General features: G+C 35.4%; 1 protein-coding gene across 1 annotated transcript in view; it reads right to left on the minus strand.

The window, feature by feature from the left end:
• The window catches only part of igsf21a (immunoglobin superfamily, member 21a), a 169,574-nt gene that overhangs the window by 24,109 nt on the left and 126,503 nt on the right, over positions 1-18,962 (minus strand). Inside the window, exon 5 of the mRNA XM_028002597.1 lies at positions 10,960-11,075. Within this exon, the coding sequence (XP_027858398.1) occupies positions 10,960-11,075 (116 nt within the window). The remainder of the gene's footprint in view (positions 1-10,959; positions 11,076-18,962) is intronic.

Raw genomic sequence — 18,962 nt, forward strand, 5'->3', positions numbered from 1 at the left:
ACTGACACAACACTGTAAGTTACATGTGCTTGCAGGGTTGTAGAGTTTATAGCTTACTTTGCAAATGCGACCAGCCATCTTGAAACAGGAACACATACACAATTTAAAACCTAGCCTTGATCTAATTGATTCCACAGCACAGTGTTTGTAATGGTGATAAATGATAATGATAATAAAAGTTAACTGGCTCTTACAACAAATAAACAGTTCTTCTGAATGATGGCTTTTAAAAGTATCCGTACCCCATATTTAGGTTATATTGAGCACAGACACAGATTTCTTAAAATTTTCATAGATTTTAGTGACTTCTGAATATTTTTGGTTCCATAAGTGTTTGAAATTATACAAAAAGAGGGTGCAAATGTTTTTAAAAACAGTTACAATTACACATTCAGGCTTAAGTACATGCCTAAACTGCAACTAACATTTGGACATAGTAAGTTGCAATGTCAAAATATTGCAATCTGGTGCTGATTCCCTAGTGTCAACTCTACTGCTGACCATACATAGATACAATTGCCTTCTGCATTATTGTTTTGTCGTCACTATTTGATCTCATTGACATTTTTCGGAAAACCAAGTGGAGGCTTGTAAACGATATATCAACAATCAAGCCCAGTGGTGGTAGCTTCATGCTGTGCAGTTGTTTTGCAACCACATGTACGGCTGCATTGCATGAAGTTGTCAGAAAAAGAACTAACTCCAGATTTTTTAACTTCTCCCTCAAAAGTGGATGAAACTCAGACATAGGTTGAGTTGGTAAAAATACAATGATTCCAAATCTGGGTTTAGAATTATATAGCATATCAGCACTAGCATTTCTAAATTGGTCCCTGAAATCATCTATGTTGAACATTCAACGTAGATGACACATAAAAGCAACACTCTTTGTTTTTATGACACATAAAAGCAACACTCAATGAATAAATAAATAAATAAATCAATATCTTAAATGTTGCATTTTAGTTAGCAGAAGTCCAACAAAACACAACTGGTTAATTGACAAGCAAAAAGTATAAGGCCAATTTGAAACCTAACTCCGCTAAAGATTCTCAAGTATTCATGTCCTGTTATCTGCATTTACCTTATGCTCTGAACCATGGATTGAGATTCAAATGCCGCAATAGGCAGCGTAAACATTAGCCTTATCCACAATGACCCCATTGCATCTGCTAGCAAGTCTGACTCTTCACTGTGTACCAAAGCACCTCATTAATTATCACAGCAGGTGGAAGGGGAACAGTGTGGATTAGACAGATCCATGCACCTGTTTCATAGCTTTTGTTTAACAAAATGGTGTTGGTATGCAATAACACCTGTTTCTGCTATAGAATTGTAAACAGAGAATTAAGTCAGTAAATCTGCTTGACTGATTTGTTTCCATATCCATTATCATGCAACTTGATTTATAGGTAAATTATTGAATAAACAGGACCTGATTTACTACCATGTGAGAGCTCTGTCCTCTGCATATTAAAGTCAAAGATAAGACCATAGCAAATGTATTATTTTCAGGTAAATATTGAGAACCTGCTTAGTCTTTTATAATAATTCTACTGTGACTTTTCCATTTGTCTACGTAAATTAATGTTTCATAAAATACATGACTGAAATAAACAGCATGTTGCTCCAGGGAAAGTGTGAAACATTATTTCTGTGTCATTATCCTGCTTGTTTCATTTCCTCTTCCATCACTGGCAGATCAAATCTACAATATGGATATGAAAGCAGAAGATATGGATATGAGGTGACATATGTAAAAAAAAAAAAAGACTGATATAAGGGTTGAGAGATATCAGTCACATCTGTGACAATGCCTAAAGTAAGTACTTGTGCATGTGTTATGATCTGAGATAATTTCTTCACAAACAATATTTTATGTAGCAAAAGCCAATTAAAATTATATGCAGTTTTAGCCTTGTTGTTATAGGTTATACTCTTGTTTTGTTTTTGCAACTGATGCATCACCAATTCTAAGAGTTAATTATTTAAAGTTCAAACCAAATCAATGGAAGATTTTTGAATTTATTTCTAAGAACTACTAAACAGATTCATTCTAACTTTTTCTTTGAAAAGCACCACAAGAATAAAGGTTTTCTTACATACAATCTTACCAGAATTTATCTCTAATAGAATTTATGTTTATTGTCTCTTTGAATGTACTAGCATTTCTAAGAAATTGGAAACTAAATGGATAGGGTTTCTGTTTATATGGACTGTTATTTTGAAAATGTGATAACATTTACACAAGTGAAGAAAGCCACCCACCATTATTTACCATCATCATTTTTTATATTGATATTACTCTTAAAATGACGTCACCAGCCTTTATTGCAAATTTAATTTGTTTTTCTTTGAGCTTCTGGCTAATTTGCTAAAAATCGAGTTTCTCTGACAAAGAGAAAAGTGAAAGCATATCCATTCTTTTATTCTTTTCAAATGAGACAGCAAACACTGATTAATTTTCCACATTTGATTATAAATCTGCCAAAGCAACACTTAATCTGTTTTTCACTGTGATACATGTCTCCTATAAATTGCTGCTTTCGACAAAGTGACATGGTCCCTTTTGTGAACAAAAAGCTTTCCACTCAGTTTATTGCAACTCATTTGCATTCATAGAAGGTTTTCACAATGTATATGTGTAAAAACATATTACCAATTATTGTGATTCAAATTGAATTTGTCCATTGAGATGACTTGGAAAAAAAAGATATGAATAAATTGCTTATTAAAGTGGAGGTCACATTTATTGGCACTCTTGTGAAACATGTCTCAATGCCCTGAAATAAATGTATAATTTATTCCAGCAGCATAATTTAATATTAAAAGAAAAAGTACAATCAAACCCGTATTTTGATATATTTCTCAATCAAGAAAAAAATATTAAGGTGAAAAAACATGTTTTTAGTAAAATCATCATTGATACCCCTAATTAGACCAAGGCAACACAGCTCTTTGACCATGCTTAACAATAAGCATTAGGTCATTTTTAACATTTTCAACCAGTATTTTGTGGAGGGTTTTTTTTTTTGCCAAGAAACTACATCTTAATCTTATCTGATCGAAGAAAATGATTGCATTTAGTTTAGCAATTCCCACATTATTACTTTTCCAGTGGTAGAACAGAAAAGTTCTAGTTTCAAACTTCCAAACAGCCGGCTGGATTGTAGGTAACATTAATAGTTTCTATGTAAATTTGGTGACCTAATTAAATTCTAAAAAGACATGTTCTACCTTCCTTATCATCATATGTATGGTGTACGGTAGCAATAAAAAGATGGGTCCTCATTAAGCCTAGTAGCTATAAGAATTTGGCCTCTATGTGACTTCATATATAAAAACCAGTGTAAACAAAATGTCACAGATTGCTAATCAGAACTACCAAGAATCTCCCAAACCCTGAAAAAAGCTAAGTATAAATTAAAAATAGTTAAGCTAAAATGTACATATGGATTGCTGAGGGTCCCAATAACTGCAAGAATAAAATATAAAAAAAATATTTCTTAGCTTAGGTTAGCCTTTTTTTCTAATCCAAACCAAGTGTTCAAATATTTCATTGTCAAAGTAGGCTAAAATCTTTATTTGTTTTAAACTTTATAGGCTTTTACAAGTTGTGACAGTCAATGTGTCGGGTACTGTCTGTCCTTTTTATATGTAGAATAGGGAGTGAAATGAAAAACGAGCTTGTTAGGTGGTACATTTAGCTGTCATGGGACCTGGAAAGTGGTGCTCACCACCATGTAAAAGAGGATTTTGGAGTGTTTTTGGCATTGCAGCTCTATTGTTCTCTTACAAGCAGTGTTGCTGCATGGAATAAAGTGATTATCAATCACGCCTCTGTTATAAATCCCCAAATACTTCATACTCCAATATCTGTGCACAATGAAGGCAGACAAAACCATTTATTTGATGCTGAAATGAATGAGAACTGAAAAAAGAGATGTAATTCTAAGCTGGAGCCCATACATAATGCCAAGACAGTGGCAAAATTAGGCTGGGATGGTATGAAAAGGGTTTCGCATTTCTCTCTGAATAGACAGTGATGAAAGCACCTGCACTCTGAACACTGCCAAGCTGCTCCCACCTCAAAAATATTTCAAACTCCTACTCTTTTCAAAATGTAACAATCATACTTTGGTCCATGTACACCTTTATGTTGCTGCAATTAATTATGGTCGTGTCAAAGGAACAAGGCAGTAATTTTCATAGTGACAGGATTTTTCAATGGGAGTACAGAAGCAGAAAAAAATAAGAGAGAGGCAATGAGAGAGATCCTGGCCATGAGTTAATCAGTTTTCCCACTTATTATTAACTGTTATTATGTTTCCTCTTTTCAATCAGTGCTTGCTTGTGCTCTAAGGATGTTCTAATAGTTGCACTGGGGAGATATTATTGATATGTCACCAGCTTGCTCAGTAACATCAGATGCCGACAGATCTTAAAACATAATGCCAGATACGTTTCACAAATAACGTCTTTTAGTTTCAGATTTTTCAAAAATATACCATTGGAACTTAGCAAAAAGTGCAGAGAAGCATTAACATTTGAAAGAAAAATTTAGCCTTGAAGAAGAGAGATTTATATTCGGAAATAAACTGCTGCACGGTCATGTGTATATCAAGGTGCAGATCAAAGCAGGAACCCACAACAGCACATAAGATCAAGGCTGAGAAGTAAGAAAAATGAAGCTTTTTGAATATAAAAGAAAAAATATAATATACACTCTGGCCATCATTGTCAGGCAAAAGGTCTTTGAAAGAAGTAATGGATATGTATTCAAGGTTGCATAAAGAAAACCAGATAGAAATAAGTGTGTGATGCAAAGACCCTATTATTGTACAAATGGCGGCTATATGGTGTTCACATTTAAACAGCTATTAATTTACTCCGAAAAAAAACAAAAACAAACATAGGCAGCAGTTTATGATAGCCTTAACCTGAACAAGGTTATATGTAGAACAGTCAGTTACAGCACAGGTGATTCTTTCTAAAACTGAATATCATTAAAATGTTAATATCGTTCAGTAAATGTTGTTCAATTGAAAAGGAGAAAGTCATTGTTCGGTCTGGTGTTGCTCCTCTTCCTTTTGAAAATCCTCTAAGCATTCACTATGAGGTTTAGGTTAGGGCAGTTTGGTGACCACTCAAGCAGTGATACTATGGTCACTAAAACAAACATAAGTACTTTTCACAGAGTAAGCAGCTGGGAAGTCCTGCTGAAAAAGGATTAAGTTAAAGCTTGTCAGCAGAAGGAAGCAGAGTCGTAGTTTAATGCACCTCTCTGCTGCTTCTATACTGTTGCACACATATTGCACCACTGAGTGAATGGGCTGATAAAATGTTGAGAGTTTTGTTGACAATCCAAATTAGATAACCTAACAGGAAATAACCAAATAACCTAACAGGATTTGCTCCTAACAGGATCCATTAGAAGCAAATTCTAAATCCTAAGTATAAGTATATCCTAAATATACTTATTTATTAAGTATATTTAATACTTATTAATTATACTAAATAAATAAGTATTAAATAAGTATATAATATACTTATTTTATTTTATACGCAAGTATATTATATAACATAATAAAACAATTACGGTAAATGTTTAGTAAAAATTATCTCTCTTCAAAGACAAAACATCTGCAGACCTACCCACATTTGCTTTCATAACCTGCAACCTTGGGTTGATTTGTCATTAAGTGTGAACAAATAACTATTTTTTCGAGACAATTTTTTTTTACTTTTAACAAGTTTATTTACAAAAACTTTTTAATCTAACCAATGCACTGGCCCTGAAAGAAAATTGCATTATCATAGATCTTTATCAGACATTGCTGTAGCAACCTTTAATTTATTTGTTCCATTTTATTTTTCCTCAGTAACACAGAACAACACAGCACAGGACAATAACCAAATTCACACCCCATCAAAACCTGATGTTCTTGTTAACAGCGTCACTATTTCATTGCATGTTGCATTAGACCCTGTTGAAAAGAAGGAAATTAGACCCTGGGAGTCTGGCTTGCTGGTTTAAGTCAAAGCTGCATATTTTAAAAGTGCATCTACTGAGCCACTCAGCTCTCAGGAGTCAAGACTTTATGGGATTCTTTACAAATAAAATGCATTCGATGAAAAACAGAATCATTGACATCCTCCCCTGAAGAGGCCTTTAGAAAATGAGGAAGTACAGGAGGTAAGCATAAAACCTTTTTTTTTTCAGTGAAGCTTTCTGAATTTTTAAAACATTAGCTTCATCTTGCCTTCAACTTAAACCCAATTCCAACCAAATTATTTAGGAAAGTGTTTCCTTTGATTACCATCTCCATTTTGGATATGATTCATCTATCGCTAGTAAATGGATATTTACCAGAGGCTTTTAAGGTTGCTGTAATAAAACCACTACTTAAACCTTTTTATCAATCAAGATGACTTGAAAGGGACCTATTGTGTTTCCTTGAACAAGGTGTGATAGGTCTATGAGCCATACACAACATGTTCATTAATTTTTTTGCACAAAATTATTCTCATGTAAAATTTCACCTGCTGAGTTCTGTCTATTTTGAGCTCCTTTCAGCATGAGTTGTTTTATGCCTACGTCACTAATATGCAAATAAGCTACTGGTAGCCATACCTAACTTATACTATACTTTGACTTTATAAATGTGAAAGTGGCTGCAAAACCAGAAATGCAATTGTACAACCATACATCTCTGACACTGACACAGACCAAAAGATGTGGAGCATCCTGCACAACTATAAAGGACGCATGAAGAGGTGTCGAATGCTAAGTCATATTTAGTCTGCAGATTTGCAACAGTAGGAACAGATCTTTCCTTCAGCTGAGGTCTTTTGGCAAATCCTGCCAAAACAGTTGTCTTTTTTTCAGCAGCTGGTGATGGGCTGGGCTCAGCTGATTCTGACTTTTAATGATACATTAAATTGTATCATTAAATTGGCCTCAAGTAATAACGAAAGAATCTTGGTGGTATCTTTGACTAGAACAAATTTCTAGGATTTATTTATTTATTTCACCTCCAAAATATTGACAAACTTCTCAGCAGTATTTATGTTCAGGAATGATGCTGAAAACAAATTAGTGTATATGGGACTTCAAGGCTGGACTATTGTAAACTATTACTTAAAAAGTATGAAAAATGAGGCTACAAGCCTTCTGCTTAAGTAAAGCATCTTGATAAAAATTAAAATAAAAAAATATGACATTTCACTTTGTCTATATTGGCTCCCTGTTAAATTAAAAAGTTTCTTTCTTGATAACCAAGCAGTGATATAGCAGAACTTTGATTGTGTTATAGGTTTACAACAGAGCACTCTCAGACTGCAGGTTCCCTGGTTACTTTCTATCATTTGTAAAAGTAAGAATGGGAAGCAGATCTTTTAGTCTCCTGTGGAAGAGAAGTGTGACAGTATGCCAGCATCATTCACTTCAGACTGTCTTGTATAGATTTCCCAACGCAAATGACAAGTAAAACATTTTGAAGATCCACGTTAAGACAGTGTTTGAACGTAGCAGCTAGTGTTCTGTAGCATTTACTGTTAATGTGAATTGTGGTAACTTGCTGATACATTCTGATTTTTGCTGACCTGGCTTTCCACTCACTCCCTGATGTTGTCGAAAAGTTCAAATACACACAATATTAAAATCAACACAAAGAAAGAACATTCACCAGTTTCGCTACACTTTTTTTTTCTGCTTTCTATGCTTTCAAGACAGTCTGCTTGAACCTTTCAGTTACATGTCAACCTGTGAGACTGCATCTCCAGCAGAAAGTTTCCTGCTGTGAGGTAAATCTGTGAGGTAAAGCTGTAGCTGAGAAAATGTCCAGACAAAACATTTTCATATTTCTCACACTGATACATCCTACCAAGTTTTCATGGCATTTTGTAGCATTACTAAGGCTTCAGTTAGGATCTGAAAAAGTTTAACTGCAGGTAAAATAAGGACAGCCTTCCAGCGGAAGGGAGAACACGCAAAACAAGTATGTACATACTTGTTGTTTGTTTTTTTTCTCAATAGATAGTGATTATAAACTACCAAGGCTGCACCTAAAATTCTATTGTTTTGTTAGGATTAGGGTTCTCTTTCTTACAAGGCTACCTTGTACATTTTTTTTGTATTTTCAGTACTATACTGCATCTTGCATTACTCCAAAGCTAACATAAATCTAATCATCTGACTTAAAGCTATGAAGAGGAGGCAAAATAATGTTTGTCCAAACACTCAGATTACCGTATATTGAGGAATATATATTGAGGAATTTTTTTCTCTCATAGATTTTTCTGTATTTCAAAATCTGATTTTGACCTGTTTTGTCTATGCTGAAGAAGCACTAATAACATTCAAGGAGTTTTTCTTCTCGTGACATTTGCTCGCAGGTGTTGTCCCATCTAATTACACCCTCTTCGTGAGAGAGGAATGGTTGCTGTTACATCTGAGTCTTCTCCTGATTTGTTATGTTTACAATAGAAAAAAAATAAAAAATCTATGTCTACAGTGTATGAATGAAACATATATTTTTAGTTTTACACTTTTGAAAAGTGCTATGCTGGTGTAAAAGCTATGGTTTTTCAGTGTTTTACTGTATTTGTCTTTTTTTTATTTAGCCAGTGGGGTTAAATTCTTCAGTGATCAAAATAGCATTGGAAAAGCCAACCTTTAAATAAAATTGACAAATGTGAGGATATAGGATACATTCAGAGGTTCAAACTTAATTTTTTTTTTCTGCAGTAAGGACGCTTGCTTTGATGTTTTCTGTTGTTTATACTTCAACCTGAATGCAGGTGCATCTCCACAACAACACATTGCCCCCATAATTGTTATGGTAAGAAATCCCACATAATTATCTATCTTTCAGTTTATATCCATGCATTTTTTATTTTCTTTTTAATTAAAGTCAATTTTACTTACCCAGTATGCATTTCTTTAACATTAACATTCTTGACTATGTGAGAGTGAATATGCCTGCATTTTAAGCAGTCTACTTGTTTCTTCGTACGCATATCAAAACCTGAATTGCTCACATTGCCCACTGGGTTGGGGACTGCTGACATGCAGTCTTGAGTTTGACATTTGCCCTTAGTCATCTGGGATGTTTGGAAAGAAAAGGGAAAAGCTAAAGAATGTTTCTTACATCAAGAAGGATTTGTGGTTCTATAGCTAATTAACAGTCGAGTCACTTTCAAAATTTCAACCAGCATTATGATCCTTTGTTATGGTGAAATTAAATAAAATATTTAACTAGTCTTTCTGAAGATATTTTGAGATTCACTTTCTGAATTACAGTCCATTGAAACCTGGGGCTTTTCTGGGTCAACAGTTGATTTGTTTCAATGATAATGCACTTTAAATATTTTTCTCATTTTTGACTTGGAGGCTATTTTTTCTTACATTATTTATGTATTATATTTTTAACCTCACTTAGGTATAGCTAGCAAAGTCTTTACATTTATAATCTATTAAAACCTTTAGTGTACAATTGTTGGTTTCTTTCTTATGATGGTAAAATCCAAATAAAATATTTGTTCATTGCCTCAAGTAACAAAGCAATGTTACTTGAGGCAATCTTCAGTTAAAGCTTTAGTGAAACCTGGATCTTTTTTTTCCTGAAACTTTTATTGTTTTATATATGTGTTTTCGGCAATCTGATTGAATAATTGTGGATTGAGCAGCAAGGTTCTTTATTTTAATGTTTTCTCAACTCATTCATTAGCTTGCTGTGTGAACGACAAAGCTCATTAATAACAGTGTAACTTATCCAATGACACAGTGACAGTTCTTGCTTGCTGACCAGCTGTAAGCTGTCAGACATCTTTGTCTCCATTATCTTTTAGAAAAAAAAGATCCAGCAGTTCTAAGCTTACATGGCTTTAGACTCTGCATGAAATCACAACAGGGGAGAACCTCACTCATCACGGCATCAAACAGGAAGTACCGGAAATCATTTTCACCTTGTATTCACCTCTTACTGGGCTCATAATTACAACAGATAGGTGTGCTCAGAGTCTGCAGTCCATTACCATATACCAGTGGACAATGATTAATGGTCTGTTGAGAATGAACAGCAAATGGATGCTCTCCTGCAGTGTCCATAAGCTCATATACCACCAAATATGTAGCATTTTTGTAAGGCCTTTTCTTGTTCTCCAGAATGTTGAGGGGAAAAAAACTGGCACATGATGGCATACATGTAGCACCGCAAAACTGTATAGTCTGATTCTTAAAATTTAAGTGCAAGAGTATTGTTTATGATCATTTTACATTTAGTCCCGACCATGCCAGCACATTAAATTAACTCTACTGAATGTGACCATTACTAATGAAATTAGCATTGTTTAGGGAAAAAAAATCTTTGAACATCTGTGGGAGGTACTGAGATCAAAAGCTTGCCATGGTAATGTGTACTCTATTGCATGGATTCATTGAGGCTTCACGTTTCTGTGCCACTATTTAGCCTTGTGTCATTATTCCCTTTGTCAATCCCCTTAAATTGTCCTTCTTTCTGCCCTCCCCTCACACACAGACTCTGTAATTGATTGCCGGTCACCTAATGCACATTTGTCATCAGCTCTTAAGGAAGTATTATCTCCTGAATCCTTTGCTCTCTGCGCTACCATTGAGAGTGTATTATCTGTTCTGCTCCTGCTTGATCATCTGTGGTCTTAGGTGGCCTTGCCTTTATAGATAACTTGCTCTTAAGTGGTTTTAGTTTTGTTCTGTGTGTGACGAATAGAAGAGTTCAAAGGCTTTGAGTTCACTTCAGCCTTTGAATTTTGCTTTTGGATCCTTTCTTTTCTTACACACCATGAAACCATTGAACTGACAGTCCAACATTTTTCCATGAAAAGAAAATGCTGCCGATGGAAAAAATAACAGGTGAATTAAAGGTTTCATTTTTCTGTAAGAAAAACAACAAAAAAAAAAACACATCTTAAACTCACCGATGGGGCTGGTTTTCCTCCTTTTGCTGTGCAGACAAGAGTAAAATTCTGAGCTTGGTATCGACTGAAGGGGGCTGGAGTGTTCTCAGCCAGCACTGATATGTTGTTTGGAGGAGCTGTGAAGGACAGAGGGAAATCTTGGTGAAACAACAATTTAACAACGTATGTCACGTTGATAAAAAAAAAAAAAAAAACACGGACATAACCTCTCCATCATATCATAGTTTACCAGTGGTCAGCTAGTTAACTTCTACAGTAGGAGCTCTGGAGCATCATATGGCTTCCTGGGTGCTTCACAATGGCTCTTAATAAGAGTAATAAGTTTGATGGTGGATTGTGCAGAACTGAGCAGGGTTGTTTGTTTTTTTTAGGATACATTTTAATAAACATATTTATATCAGTTTTTGTTAGGCTTGGTTCAATATCTGCATAGGAACTCTACAATTAGGCTTCAAACTATATGCCCTTCTTTTCCATAAACCATTTTCCATAAAGAGTACATTTGTCATCCAGAATAAAATACCTGTTTGTTTTTGTTTCAATTAAATCGGCTGATTGAGATTTTGATGTTAAACTAAGCAATCACAACATTGTTTCACTTAACACAAAATAGATTAAAATTTAAACAAGAAGTTCAGCATTTTAACATTTTAACAGTCTGAGGCAGTTTTTGGTTAACTTTAAGACATTCATTCATTTAATTATAATACATTTTATTTATAAAGCCTTTTATATCTCCAATTGAAATCTCAAAGGGCTCTATTCATTAGAATCTAGGATAAAAATGGCTCTGTCGTCAATTTGTTGACTCCTGATCTAAAGCATGTGTATATATGAAAGTACTTTCAAAATAAACAGAAATATTTTGACATTTAATGATTAAATGCAAAATATTCATTTAGATCACTCAAATTTAAAGGAAGACCTCAAAGTATGAAATGGAGATTTAAGTTTTCACTGTGCTCAGATATTGTTTTTAAAAGGCTTTCATCCTCTGCTCAGAACACTTTTGTGCTTTTCTGGGATATTATTTCACTTGAGATTTAGCTGTGAGATTTTTCGTACTACAAAAGGCCCAAGCTCTGATCACAGTAGGAATTCATGTAACCTACTGGATAGTAAGGCAGTCATGAGGTGAGATAAGGATATCTTTTGAGGTTACGATTTATGAATACAAGTGTCATGCTTTAAGGCAGAGATGCTGACAAAAGAAGGTCATAGAGGGAGTGGTGCCTTTTTAATGTGTCCGTTTTTATGAGTAAATCTATCTAACACTTTTAAACAGACATGCCAAAGCAATTAATTGATTTAAAGAAGGTAGGGGGTTTACAACGCGATTCAGCTGCTGGCCTGGGTGCCTCTGGGTTTCCACATCTCTTAATTGCTTATTGATAGAACTCATATGGTTGTAAATTAACCTTAGAACACTCCATTAGCTTACTGACAAGCCTGCTTCATCGTGGCATATGATTAGCTGTCAGTGGTCTGCTTCTGAGTTGTCATGCTTAAGGATTTAACACTGAGGTTATGCATATTGCAGTTCATCTAGCAGAGTCAAGTTAGGCCAATACATAAAATGCATGTAGAGTGATAAACAATGTGAAACAATATCAATTTCCTCAATTCTATTTGGAGAAGTTTTCTTTCTAGATACTCCAGCAAATGTGCACTCAACATTGTCCCTTAGTCCAATTGGCAAACCATGATGTAAGTTATTTAGACAGTATTAGCATTTATAAATTTAAAACATCAAGGTTTTGTATAAATTTATAGAATTTTATACACTAAAACAAGACATTGCGAGCTAATTCTTTTCATGAAACTGATGACTTCTACTTAAATGATAAATATTGATGCTGAGATAAATAACTACACTCGCCTGTCAGGCTAGTTGAGGAAAGCTGCACATTGATCAGGGTGCTGTGTTGAATTCAGCCCATGGGAGGGGGCCACCTAATGGGAAACTAAGCCTGAGACAGCAATAAGCCCTGGTATAACATTTGACATGATTAATACTGAGACCTAGTGTGTGTAGCATGCTATTTGCAAACACAACAGGCCTGTACAGGATTAAGATGGTTGGCTGTGACGATGAATTCTAAGCTTTTCATACTTCATTAGACAGCAGATCTCTCCTCTCCACTAGTTAGAGATTCAGCTCCGTTTTCAAATAGAATTGGATTTACTAAGATGGTCACACTTTAAGGCTAATTTGAAAACAACACATAAATATTTCAGTTTTTCAATTAAGAAGGGTGCAGTTTGATGCAACAGCTTATGCTGATTTAGTCCTCATATAGACTGGAGAAAGAAAACCACAGTCAAACTAACACTAATCTTCATGTAGGTGGAAAGTGACAAAAAAGAGAGGGTCACTCCACTGATTTACTTTCATCAGTCTATATCTTTATAAATATCAATTTATTATTTTTTCTGTTACCCCCACTGCCATAAACCTCAACGAATCTGGAGGTTGTTACTGAGTGTTGCAGCTACTGTGTTTGCTAAATCTAGCCTATAATGTTTTAAATTTTAGTTTATGGTTTTCTCGTCAAGCTCTTTGTCTTGAATTGGTTTGCAGTTTCTGCTGGTTACTCTTCTTTGTAAGTCTACATTTTTTTTATAAGCGAATAAATAATTTTAAAAAAAAAAAATTTCATTAAGAAGCCTAAATCAAATGCATCCATGATAAGTTATTACGCCCCATAGCTAAAACAAAAGATCCTAGAAAAGGCTGTTTATCAAAATAATTTGACAAATGACTGCACCTCAGAACGTCAGTGAAATTTCTGAAGTTGGCACATGAAACTACTGTAATTGGTTTGATGCAGGACTGTAACATGTCTGTAAATGAACATGGCTACTGTGGGTCACTTCTGGTTCCGAGGAGCCAGCATTTCTCAGACCTGAGCTGGTCCTCATACATAGACAATGTTTGGAAGAATGACCAGCGGAGACTATATTTCCAACAGCAACTCAAGAAATTCAATCTTTGACGGGAGCAGCTAGTCATCTTCTACACTTATTATTCAGACAGCACTGTGTTCCTCCATCACTGTGTGGTTTGGCTTATACACAAAACAGAACAAGGCAGAACTGCAACAAACGTTCAGGTCTGTAGAGACCATCCATGGGGCTGAGATTTTCTCTGTCCAGAACTTATACAGCTGTATGGTCAGGAAAAGGGCAGCTAACATCTCTGCAGACTCCACACATTCTCAACACAAGCTGTGAATATTTTTACCTTCAGGTCAGTGCTGCATTTGACAACCACCACAGAGATGAATTCTTCACATAAATTGTCTGTCTGACCCAACAGCCTGAGTAGACAGCTTTTTCACTGTTAAACAAAACAAGCATATTTGACCTATTCTAAGCTGCCTTTAAAATATGTTGGGCATTGATACAGATATGTACATATTCTTCTCTTTACTTTTAAATGTGTGAGTGAGTGTGACCAAAATCAAATTCCTTGTTGTTATACATACTCTTGGCCAATGAAGCTGATTTAGATTGTCTTTTTTTTTAAATAAATAAATATCTCCAGAGTGTTACAATCAGGTTTTTCAACACTCCATACAAGGTATAAGTATAGGTTTTAAATTTGTCTTAAAATTGATGTACTTCTGGATTGGTTGATCTCAGTGCTGTGTTAAATGTTGACCATCGCATACTAATCAAAAGCCAAGACAAGAAAATAGGATCGTATTTGTCCGACCAGGATTTGTTTGTGCCATTTAGCAGTTACAAATCTGAACAAATAAAAGATCACAGTTTCCTCAAGGCACCATTCTGGGCAATAAATGCTTCCCCTGTCTGTCTGGACCCCCTTAGGCCCACTGTTCACTATAGCTCCAGGGACCAGAACTATACCGGATCATGTATCCTCAGCTGATATGTTGCTCAGTTCTAGATCCAACTCCCTAAAAGCTTGGGATGAGCAGAAATCATCGACTTGCTTAAAATCAACACAGAACATCAACTTCAATATTCCTATAAAGATAAAAGATTACCTTATCAGTTTATTTTCAACCATCTGTTTTTCAGTTTTAATTTTTTTTTTACATATTACTCAAATGATACAATTTTCCTTTAATATATGTGTTCCATTAATGTATTTATTCTACTTTCTTTTATTAGTTCCTTCCCTTTCATGAAAAGAACATTGAATTACATCATGTTTAAAAGGTAACTTACATTTGCTTGCCTATTTTTTGGTGTGGTTTGTGAGAAAACATTTTTACACTCTATCCAGTGTAATCACACAGATAAAGAGGCAGTCTGGGGTGATGGTCTGAATTTTTAAGGAAAAAAAAGTGAAAGATTTTTCCAACTATTGACGAATCACACTTCTCAGCCTTCCTTGGCAACGTACAACTGTTTTGCAGAGGAAAAGAAAGGGCTTCTTTATGGCCAAAACGAGAGCTGTGTCCACATTATCAGCAAAAACCCAAGCATATATTACCAGTGCAAGGACATCAACTGGGCTGCATCCTGGCCATTGATCCATTTTGTGATGCCAATGGACAGGATTTGAAGGCATAGTTGTGCAGAGGAGAGTCTGGTTTAAAAATCTCAGAATAGTGTTGAAAACATCAGTTATTTCCATCAGTCCTAGTAGCAACACTGATGTTCATGTCAATTTTTTCTTGGTCTGTCTCTTGTTTACTAACACCTGTTTTTGTTCTACGTCTCTAAGCACTATTATGCTGGTAATTTTCAAAGAGAATGTGAGAAGGAAAATATAAAACCTGCTAATGGATAAGTGAGGAAATCTGCAGCCTGTTCAATGCCTCAAAGAAACGTCTATCCTTTTTAAGAAATCTAAAACTCAAATTGAATCTACATGTGCTAGAAAACCTAAAAGATATTCTTCTGCTTTAATTGAAAGTAAGAACATATTGCCAATTAGTATTCTTAATATCAAAATGTTTGACGTACAGTTATATTGAACAAATTAGAATGTGTTCCGATGAGTCTTGTTTATTAGATTAAAAGTACCATTTCAAAATAACCCTAAACAGGTATTAAACACACTTTTTAGTGAGCCCACATTGATATATGAAAATGATTTTTTTATTTGTCTGATCCAGGGATGCTGAAGTCCCTGCTGAAGTCCAGTTCTGGAGCACATCCAGACCTTTAAGATGCAACCTCTCTCCAACACAACTGAATCCAAAGCCTCATTATCCATTAAGCTCTGCACATACCTGGTTATGAGCCATTCATTTGATTCAGGTGTGCAGAAGAAGGGATATATCTAAAGGTTGTAGGATAGGTCAGATGTAATATTCTCCTTCTACATATTTGGTTTTCAATAGCCACAAGTGGAAAATTATCATAATTACCAGAAATAAAAGCTTGAAAACATTATTCTGGCTATATATAATATAAACAAGGTTTCGCTTACAGATGGAGTTAATGAATTAGATTAACTTTTCAATAATGTTTTAATTTAATGAATGGGTATGTAAGTATGTTGCTGCTTAAACATTCATTGCATATTAGCATTTTGTGTGTGACATATCTGAAAGCACACAGCATTGTTCCTAAACACAAAGAAATAATCAACCTTTTCTCCTCATATTCATTACATAACAGCATTCTTTGTATTTCACTGAAGTATTGCATTAACTTTACACATTGTCATTACAATGTAAAAGATATTCATTTCAAACTTTTGGACAAAAAAGCAGAAGAATTCAAATTAAAAGATAAAAGTGAAATTACACATGTACGGCTTCCAATGAATCTAAATGGCTCTCCAGTTGAAAACATTTATAAAATTCAAACAATTTCAAAAGGTACTATTTTACTCTCCATGTATATTACATATTCCATTGGGTCATTCTGTCTGAATATCCTCCTTGTGGATGCAATAATTCTCTCCAGGTGTTCTGGTTTCCTTCCAGAGTTGAAAAACATGACTGTTAGGTTAACTGGTCTTTACTAAGTGTATGTGGGTAATTATTTGTCCTGCTTGTCTGTCTCTGGGTGGTCCTGTGATGGACTGACAATCAGTTCAGGGTGTACCCACCCTCTTCCTCAATGACAGCTGGAAATATACGCTAGCCGTCGTAAGGACAAGCATGTTTATGTGAAGGTACACAACATTGGAAGTCATGCATCACTCTTTCAATGTACTAAATTGCACTCTTGTTTGGACTCCATACCTGCCTTATAATTGTTGTGCTACCATTGCAAAGTCTAATAACTCATACTGCAACACATTTTTTATGCAAATTATTAATTATGGGAGTGTCAACATGCATTTGAGGCAAGTGTGAGTAGATACCAGATGTGTGTGTTAGAGACTGAGCACCACAGTTACAGGCTCCTAGGCAAGAAATTTGCAATGTAAAATGTATGAACAGAATACAGATATACAATTCCACATGACCACATGCTGCTTTATTCGCACTGAGATGTACATGCATTAGAAACAACTCTTTTGAAATTCATGTACATGCATGTGTGAAGGTGAGGAAAAGACCATTCATTTCACATTCTCTAAAGCCTAGTGAATCATGAAAGAATTGCTAACTTCTCATTCCTTATTTTGACAAGTCACACAGTTCTATAGGCTGTGGCTGAGGTGAAGAGAGACAGCAGGCTGGAAAAACAATCAAAGTTTACTACTCTCAGGGGGTAGAGGGAGTCAAGCTGAAATGCATTGTATGAGTTCCCTATACCTGAGTCTGCTACTCTCAAAACATCTATTCCCCAACTGCAACAGGATGTGAGGATTGAAGCTCAAAGATGCTTTTTAAATAACATTACTTTTGTGCTTTTAGCATTTGTGTTCACACCCCACCCAGTCAATTTGCATGGGTTATTACTGTGCTGTCAGCTCATATCAGATCCTCTCGCCCAGCCAACCAGCTAGTGATGTAGATGGCTGCAAAGAGAGCGAGACTCTGGTAGATGTCAGGAGGAGAAAAAGGATGACACACATAGTGAAAAGCTGGTGTCATACAGAACAAGTTTCCCAGTCCTAAAACCCATTAATCATGCCACTGTTGGAGGTGCAGCCACATTGCTGTGTGCTTAGACTGGTCAGTGGATGATGAAGAGTGAAGAATAAGATTCCGCAATCTTCTCAGCACATTTGTGCTTTAACTTATGCCTAACTGTGCAGTTAGGTATGGGTGGGCAATCAATATAGAATGCTGTCTAGAAGCAGCCACATAAAATCATCTCTGGGTCTCACAAAGTTGTTAGTAAAGAATGTGCCCATGTTAAATACACTAGAGTACGGGCACAATTGTGCTCTATTTCACTTATGTCCCATTATTATTGGAAATATAATATGTCACTGCTGCCTGTGGGTTTTGTGATTCTCCCAGGCTGACATTCTCTAAGGGTAGAAACAATCTTGGACTTACAGCTTTGTGTTTATAATGAGGACAAGGGGGACTGGAAAGAGCATTTTGCCAACACGGTTTGAAAGCTTGGTTGAGATGAGAGAAAAAAAAAAGCTTCTCTTTGTTTCTCCAAAATAGCAGACTGAGGCAGATGGGACTCACCCTATACCAAGCCCAGCATCAACTACGCTATGACTGGCACCCTCATTCCTAAAGTCCATCCTTTTGTTCCTGCTTAAGGGCAAGGGTTTAGGTTTGCAATCTGTTACAATTTGGCCTCTTTAGCCCTTTGCAGCTTTACCCAGGCCCCATGTAGTAGCCTGGTAATTCACCTGAGATTGACATGGAGTCACCTATAAGATCCCCCAGTGCCAAATTTTTGATCAGTATTTCTGTGAAGCTTAGTGATACAGTGATACAATTCACCAAATAGGTAAAAGACACAAACAAGAAAATAAAATGGTGCCAAAGATAGGCTATTGTTATAGTAAAATATCCATCATATTCTTCTCATCCCTGGATTATATGAACAATCCCCAAAGAAGTCTTTGAAAAAATCTACATCAAAAGCCTTCAGCCAGATGGCCGCAAGCACCACAAATGTCAATATACTGCACACAGCATTCAGGGACAGGGAGT

The sequence above is a fragment of the Xiphophorus couchianus genome, chromosome 20, assembly GCF_001444195.1.
Source record: "Xiphophorus couchianus chromosome 20, X_couchianus-1.0, whole genome shotgun sequence".
Lineage (NCBI taxonomy): Eukaryota > Metazoa > Chordata > Actinopteri > Cyprinodontiformes > Poeciliidae > Xiphophorus > Xiphophorus couchianus.